The 9,056-nt window shown below is 35.4% G+C and overlaps 1 protein-coding gene across 1 annotated transcript in view; it reads left to right on the top strand.

Annotated features, from left to right (window-relative positions):
* Positions 1-1,302: 1,302 nt before the first annotated feature.
* The window catches only part of LOC106470641 (pheromone-regulated protein PRM7-like), a gene marked incomplete at its 3' end in the record, with an annotated part of 16,287 nt that continues 8,533 nt past the window's right edge, over positions 1,303-9,056 (top strand). The window contains exons 1-2 of the mRNA XM_013931206.2: positions 1,303-1,395; positions 6,460-6,585. Of these exons, the coding sequence (XP_013786660.1) occupies positions 6,462-6,585 (124 nt within the window). The remainder of the gene's footprint in view (positions 1,396-6,459; positions 6,586-9,056) is intronic.

The raw sequence follows: 9,056 nt of genomic DNA, 5'->3' as shown, positions 1-9,056 counted from the left end.
CCCGTTTGTGCTTCTTGTTTCCTTTCTTGTTCCAGTTGCCACTGCTGTAGTCTCTCTTCTTGTTTCTTTGTTTTTCCTCCAACAACTGCTGTAATTTCTCTTCTTGTTTATTTTCTTTCTCCTCCAACCACTGCTGTAATCTCTCATCTTGTTTATTTTCTTGTTCTTCTTGTTTCTTTTCTTTTTCCTCCAACAACTGCTGTAATCTCTATTCTTGTTTAATTTCTCGTTCTTCTTGTTTCTTTTCTCGTTCTTCTTGTTTCTTTTGCTGCTCTTGTATTGCTGCCATCAAGTCTGCTAAGCTGTAGTTTGATTTTCCGCCTCTCGTTTCCATTTTTTTTGTCCCACTCTCTGACACCAATTTGTTACGCCTCCAGTCGTTACTTAATTTTCCGTAACTTCGTTCCGACGAAACTTTAGCGACACAAGTCCTTTCTTAAATAAAACTGGTTTATTCTTTCCGAATACAGCTTTACAATACACTTAATTTCAACAGTCGCGCTATAATTCTCAACGAACGTCTCACGTGCTCGAGTTCAATTATACACTTTCTGACTGCAGTTCAATTACTCACTACCTACACATTGTCCGTCACGTTGTGACCATCTTATATATACCAGGCTACCCTCAATCTAGTAATCTCCCGACAATTCACGAAGGTTCGAGAAAGAAGTGGCGTGATACTAGTCACGTGACATCGCTGACGCAACAGTATTAGAGTATTTATAAGCTGACTACATTGTGAATGAGCTTTTGCATGTTTGATGCCGCGAATCAAATGTAGTGTTTCTAATTATATGCCCCATCCCCCGTGGCTCAACGGTAAGTGTGAGGAGTAATAACGCTAAAAATCGGGTTTCGATACACTCGTTGGGCAGAGCAGAGCAGAGACACCTCATTGTGTAACTTTCTGTTGACAACAAACATTAGGTAATTGTATTAATCGTAGGGTTTTAGCTAATCAGTTAAAACCGTTATCATAGTATTTTTTGTAATATGTACAAACTGTTTGGTAAAGTAGCAGTAAAAAGGATAAAATTAAAATCATACAACTATCCAAATACATATTAGTAATACAGTGTGATATAAGATCGACTATTCTTAAAAATGAATCTTTAAATATAAAAGTTTTGAAAATTTACAAAACTTGTTCATTAATTCGTTTTAGTTGTTTTCATAAAAATCAATTATAATCATTTATATATACATGGGGCGCTCTTTACGAAAATTGTTAGTAAACAACTTCCCCTATGAGCATGCGTGTGAAGACTTGAAGATCTCAGAAACTAAGTTTGGGTGTAACGTTAACTACTATGTGAATGCGTGAAAAAGTTTTAAGAGCTAATTAAGATGTAAAAACATCATAATTTAATTAGTGCAAGCATATTTATATTGGTAAGTCAAGCCTTTTATTCATATATGTGAGTTTAAGAAGTCTTTGTGGTATTGTTTTTTTATAATTGTTTGTAATGAAGATGTGATTGAAACAATAATAATCACTTTGCTTTTTCACTTTCACTTCAGTCAGGTTTCAGTATTCACATTATCATGTTAGTGACGGTGGCGAGTCGTTCCGTAGCCTTGTACGATTGCTATAATAACTATTTGTATTAGTACGGATGTGTAGGTTAGTTAGGCCTAAACTAAAGGCTAAATTGTATTGAACATAGGCCAAGCATTTTTTTTTATAATTGTGGTATAACTATAAGAAAAAGCCGATCCTATATAAAACCAAAAGATTGTTTACGATGACAGTTTGAAAGTTTGTCTTTGAACTTAAATTAATATTTGAATACAAATGCTTTTGTATTTAAATTTTCATTTTAGTACTACATACAGCAATACTGTAGACAGCCTGTACAGTGTACTGTAGTGTAGGGCTCATATGCATGGTACTGTATACTGTAACTTAAGTACTTTTTTATTATTGTATGCATAAAGTCTTCTTTTAACCATAGTACAGGCGTTTGTTTACTTATATTTTGTAGTTTACAAATCATATCCAGTGTGAAGGCTTAAGCATAAAAATGTTAACTCTTCTGATGTGTTTTCCTGTTCAATTAATGGTGCTGTTACTCAGTTTTAGGTTAGTGATATTTAATAAACAGAGTGAGAATTTGTATTTTCCTTCAGTGAATTTTACATTTAAAAGATTTACAACTTGTGTTATGCTACATTAGAAAGTAAAGGAAAATAATAGGATTTGTTTCACTATAAAAGTAAGGGTGGAAAGCTTGCTTGAAGTCCTATATTTGTTGTGCTTCAGACTTCACATGCAATGCTAACAAAAATAACCAAGTGGTAATATGAATTTAAGAAAAACAAAGCACAATTTTTACTATATGTGCTGGTAGTTGATTTGAAAATAATATATATATTATTACATGCAGAAGATGAATTCAAATTATTCAGTCACTATACTGAATTTAAATACCATAATATTGTAATGTTGTGTCATGTTTGTCTGGCAGTACTATCCCAGTATGTGTACCTTGGTTAAATGTAATCATTTCCTGCCTAGTTTATCAAACTAATAGCTTTTCACAAAAATAATGTTTAAGAAGCATTATTCTCTTAAAAGTTGGAAATAAATCTTTTTTTTTTTTGAGTGACTTGTGTATGTTGAATCCAAAAATGATCATTACTGTTTACAAAGTATTAAGGCATTGTATTAAGTTACAAACATGTAGCCTTTACTATTTTGTTTTCTTGAAATGACTTGCTTTGAGTGGGTCTTAGCTTTTTTTTTTGGAAATGCTGACAACCAGAAACACATGCATACACTTGTATAATGGTTTTAATTTTCTGATACTAAAGTGCCATCTGTATTAGCTGGTTTAGCCACATTTACATGTTAATGCTTGCCTTTAATATAATGTTTTAAGAAAAGGCTAAGTAATCTAGTAATATGAAGTAGAAGTAGCAGTGCTGTATAAAATGTCACTTACAAGGCATAAAACTTATTCATTGTTTTTTTAATTCCTTAATTGAATATAAGGAGCAAAACTTGTATTTGATTTCAGTGTTCAGATTGCTATTATTACTTCAAAATGCAATGTATAGTTTTGGCTGCATGCTAACTTCCTCTTCATAATTCTGGTTGTTTGACATATGACACTTTTTGTTTATAGTCGGTATTCGAGTGTGCATGTAACATGGTCCACTTGCCCTAGCCACATTGTTTATGTTACTCTGTATTTGTTTTTATTTTATTGATCCTCAACCTCCTAATGCCAAGAATGAGTTGTGGAACCTCGTCTGTATGAATGAGGTTGGGTATCTCCATAACTACATCAGGGCTTTTTTCTTACTATGGATTGCACATCTCAGAATAAATTACACTTGTGTACATTCTTTTTTTCTGCCCATATCAGGTTCATTTCCTTCTTCATGGTCAAAGGGCATACCTGTTCCAAAAGTAGTGCAGTACTTCATGAGTGTGCTTCAGTTCGTTTTCAGTTCACCACACCCATTCATTCTGGGTGATCACTTTCCTCTTGGTTTCTATGTTGTGCACCTAAACTGGCCCCTTCACCTTTACAGTGTGTGTGTAGAGATAAGACTATATCAGAAGTTAGTATTTTCTTACACTGAAAATATATTTCTGAAATATACTTATCTCCTATCACACACTTCCCACCCTTCCTTCCCACTGCTGGTGTTATTATTTTAGATCCTGCCAATTTTCAATAGTGGGGATTGAGCGGGAATAACAGAGGGAGCTAGCTGCACCAATATAGGTGATGCAATATTATTGGTGAAGAGTAGTCACATGCTAAGCACGTTCAATAGTGGTACGAAATTGGTGAGATATATATAGATTGGTGCGCTGAGCTTAGAAGGCAGAAATACATTTTCTGTGTGCTGTGCCTGCTGCAAGTATTGAAACCTAAGTTGTAGCATTATACATTTTGTGTTTGTCAACTCAGACAAAAACTTTCCTTTTTTTTTTATTGGCCATATCATGAGAATAATCAGTTAATTGTATTGAATTGATTAATAATCTTGATAATCGAGCAATTAGCAAATTCTAGTAATTGCCTAGCTGTACTGTAAAGGCACGTTCAATTAGCATTTTGATTAGATTTTTGCCTTGCTTTACTTCCTTTAATGATTTAATGTAAAATAATTAATATAGTTAATGATAAAAGTCCACTTGTATAATAAATCATAACAAATATACACTTCACACATTTGTTACAATTTGACGATAAAGTAGTCAGTTTCTTTGGAAAGTTTTGAGGTTTTCTTACTATGTAAGCTGCAAAATGAATTTTTAAGAGTTTTGTTTTACTTCTGATTATAATTATTATAATGAAACCATAATAATTCTTTCAGGTGTTTTAGGAGGTGTTTACCATCAAACAGTTAAACGCAATGAATTAAAGAGCTGGCAAATAGACAATTACTTTCTATGTGTTCCATATATCTTTATTTTGCTTAATGAAGAGTTTTGATTAACTTCTTCACTTGTGACAGGTATACAGAGTACAGTGTATAAGTAGAGACAAAAGTGACATGGATGAAAATGACATCCAAAGGCACAGAGATATGCAAAGAGATGGAGTGAGTGTGTTGGTTAACAAGCAATGTTACTTCTTCATGAATTCATTCATGTTACACAATCTGTCCTTTCTTATTAATGAAAACTGTTGAATAGTAGTGATATCAGCAGGTTTCAAAAATGTCCCTTATGTGGTAAGTATCAATCAAATCCTTATTGTTATTGATAGTTCACTGTGGCAATTTTCACCAACATTGTTGAGGAGATTAGGTGGGGAACCTTTATGTGTTTTCATTCTGTGGCTACATTAGTCTGTAAGGTAGGCCTACAAACCTTCAAAAACTGGCCTGGATCAAAGAAACAAGTTTTTTCTGCATTACCTTCTGTCCATTTTGAACCTAGGATAATTTCCACATATCTAAGTTGTGGCTATATAGCAGATGTTTATCCATGAGTATGTCTTTATGTATTTTTTAGGCAATACCCTGCTTGGCTGGTGTCAATATGGAACTGGAATGTCCCATTTAAGAAAGGGGCAATAATAGCTCAATGATGAAATACATAGTCTTTAACTTTTTATACTGAAAACCTCTAGAGAAGAACTTTACTAGTAATAACAGTTGGTGCTCTGCGATGCTGCTGAAACTTGTGAAGTGTAATGGAAACAAGATCTTTCACGCTAAAACAAGTTTGTACCTGAGTTTCTTTGTACCAGGGCTTATCTGTTCCCAAAACCTTTCATTATGATATTTTTGTTTTGGTAGATATTTTTTTTATTTTCAAGCTGGTAGAAACGTACATGAATTGATGATCTTTGATGATCTCAGTTACCATCACACTTTATCTTCCTGGGATACTTAAATAGATACAGTTCATTCTGTGGTGGTGGAAATATTGAATAGAGGGTCAATTTATGGTGCATTTCCCCTTAACTTACTCTGAAGATTGGCCTTGATTAGTGCCATCTGTCTCAAGTACCATAGTCAAAATTGGGAAAAGGTCATTTGGCTTCCTTTTGACCCTATTTAAGAGTTTGATCCTTTCATCATTGATCTAACATTTACTAAAGACTGTTTGGAGGCAATAGCTAATCATATTGACCAGGCTAGTTTGTTGGAATGGAAGTTCTTTTTCCCTTCTGCTTCCTGGTCTTGAGGTACAGACAGTTGGGACCCTCCTCTTAACTTAGATCAGAAGACAAATACCTGATTCCATGTGGACTGGAGTTGACCCACAGAATATGGTCTGATCCTAGCCACTCTACACCATCAGGCATGTCCAATTTCAGATTGAATGAATGTTGTTTCCACCCCATACATTAGGGTATCACACTCCATGGGTTCTCATCAGATGCCTTATGAAGAGTGCTTGTCTAGGTAACTGTTGCACTGGTCCCTTCACTATTTCATTGTGGGATTCTAGTTATTATGAGAGCGGAGTTAAAGTATCATATTGGAAGTTAATATTTTCCTACACTGAAAATGTATTTCCAATAGATACATACCTCTTTTCACACTTCCCACCCATCATCCCCACTTCTGTTTTGTCTTTTTTGTCTAATTTTGATGTGATGATGGTGCTCTACTGTATAAGGGAGTCAGCTGTGCTAGGAGGGTGTGTCATGCTCCTATTGGTGGAGGGTTGTCACATGCTCATTTGCATACTGCAGCACAGCTATACCGCATGTAATCATGTGAGGGTAGGTGTGAACATCAAGGCTAGTGACAAGCAAAAATTATGCGTATAGACGGCAGCACAAGTCAGAAAGCTATTATGTGAACAGAAGTACCTATCAGAAATACATTTTTAAGTGTAAAAAAATGTTAACTTTGATTGATATAAAAGGCCCTTTAACTTAAGAATGTTATTATTGTTGTATGGAGCTTTTGTGGCAAAGCCTTCATTGAGTACTAAGCTGTAGTTTTCTGATAAAATATACATTTGTTTATTGCTAGCTATGGAGAAGGAGGAGCAGACTTTGGTCAACACAGTTTTAACCTGTGAAGGAGATCTACATGCAGAGGATTTTCCTGTTAGACTAAATCACTTGATCAGCAAACTTAAAGCTCTTATTTGTAATGGTATGTACTAATCATGGAAATTGGATGTAATAGACAGTCGTATATAACTACATGTTTCAATACACTGAATGACTTAGGTATGTAGTTCTTTCAGGATGCTCCATCTCTTTTTGTTTTGAGGTAGAACTTTGGTAGAACCCTTTTCAGAAATGCTACTCACCTCTCCAACAAACAAAGCTATTATCTCTTGCCACTATCAAAACGTTTTTGCACATGCACCAAGCCTTTGGACAAAATTCCCACCCCTACACATAATAATGTACTATGCCAGCCTGTGATGTTACCATCATTGTACATCATTTAATTAGTTCATCTAGGACTCAGGACACATGGCCTTCTGCCGTTTTTTTTTGGATGGTATTGATCCGGCTCTTCTCACAACTTACATTTGCTTCTGGTTCTTACTTCTGACAAATTCAGGTAGCACTCATCTTTGTCCTTCACTGCTTTTATAACTTAGATATTTCAAATTAGTTCTTTTACTACAGTTGACTTCTGTTTGCTCTCGAGTGAGCCTCGTGCATGTACCTCAACTCATAAGATCTTTTGCCCCTCTTCCTTTCTGACCTATTTGTTACAAGCAAAAGTACCCATCCCCAGTGATGGGAAAAATTTAAGTTAATCTATCAATTTAAATTATTTCACTAACTTGAAAATGCTAATTGTGTTTCACTCTTGGTTTCATTCAGAGTCAAAACTTTGAGCTATTTATACTGCCCACTGCAAAAAGTAATTGTTGAACATTTCAGTCATGCTTAGAGCCACTCAGCAATAACATACAGTAAATCTAAATTTTTATTCTTTAAGTTACGTCACATTTTGATATATGAATGATAGTGTGATTAATTCCTAACAATGTAGTGTAGAATATCCTACTTACAAAATAAAATTTGGCATCAACGTTATTCATGCCTGTTCTCCTGTCATTTCAAAAGTGAATGTTGAGCTTTGCCTGTGTGCACAGCTTTTCATCTGGGAGAAAGACGAATGCTCAGACAGACACCACAGTTTGCAGTATATGTATAAGATATTCTTGCAGATTCTTTTAATTTGTACTTCATTTTGATTCAGTTGCCACATCTTCCCTGAACATAAGATTCCTTCTCTGTGGCTTGTGGTTAGACTTCTTTGTCTCCTCTCCTTTGAGTCTCTTCCCCTAACTTCAGGATTTTCATAATCTTGTAGTTTGACCCCCTTTTACCTTTTGTCCGTTATTCTTCATCTTTTGCTTACTCATCTTCTTAGTTTTCTATCTCATTTACCCTTTCTTCCTCAGACTCTGCTTCACTACCTCAACAGCTTTACTGTATTAGCGTCATACTAATCTGAAAAACATGGGACCCCAATTGAAACCATTTCTTTAGGAAGTCATCTTGGTAAGCTCCTTGTCTTGAGACACCTTTCTGGTGTAGTCCTCCTCAAGAGGCCAACCATCATAGAGCTCAGTGATCAGTTGTTTCATGAATCTCCCCTCGGTATTTGTCCTGTAGGAGAATGGCTCTTACAAATGTTGACTCTGTTTAAAGGAAACCCTTGGTCCCCATATGGTTTCTCTTAGGAGTTTTCTTTGTTATTCAGAGCTGACACCTGTTTATTTTCAATTAAGTTCTGAGGGAATCCACATGAAAACTGCATTTGTTGGGTGTGCATTTCACCACTATCTTTATATCTCACAACTTTTAGCCCTGTCCTGGGAAGTATAATCTGCTATGACATTCTTTCTCCTTTGGGTTGACTGGTCAGAATCCTAAGTCAGTATTGATCCCATTCTGCATATATGATTCATTGGGAATTTTTATCACCTTACTTGGAAGGGTAGGCTCAATCTTCTTTACTTTTCCAAAATATGGAACTTCTGATTTTCAAGACTCTCATATTTCCTTTTCTTCCTGTACTTGAGCTTCTGTCTCTTTTGGGGTTTTTTTACTTCTTATATGATCTTTGCAGTGGATTTTGACAGATCAATGGAATATACCTTGTGGTTCACTGTTTTTTCTCATTTCTAACTTCCATCTCTTTCCCCCTTAATGTCATGGTGGCTCCAAAGTTTTCACAAAACTCTGAGCTTCTATATTCCTCCAACCTGCCTGGACTTATACCTGTTTATAGATACCTCTAGACAAGTTGGGTGCAGTTCTGGATACATTTATCCTTTTGGTGTTTAGTTTTCTGTAGAGTGGTCTTTCCATATCAATGTACATCATCAAGGTGTGGGGAGTTCAACAGACCATCTTTTGTTACAACTGGCTAACCATTCTATTTCATGTCCCCCACCCATAAAGTTCATCATTTCACAGTTCCTCTTGAATCTGCCATCAGTATTCTGTGGACGTGATATTGCAGGTAGAATGTGGACAGTCCCTTACTCCCTTGTCACATTTCTTACATCACATTGAAGTTTCTCCTGCTTCTGGATTTCATCCCTCCAATCACCATTTCCAGTCTTCCCAGTGGATCTAAAGAAATGAGTT

The sequence above is a fragment of the Limulus polyphemus genome, unplaced genomic scaffold, assembly GCF_000517525.1.
Source record: "Limulus polyphemus unplaced genomic scaffold, Limulus_polyphemus-2.1.2 Scaffold4133, whole genome shotgun sequence".
NCBI lineage: Eukaryota > Metazoa > Arthropoda > Merostomata > Xiphosura > Limulidae > Limulus > Limulus polyphemus.
Note: the sequence above shows the minus strand (reverse complement) of the source record. Positions and strands in the feature narration are given on the sequence as shown.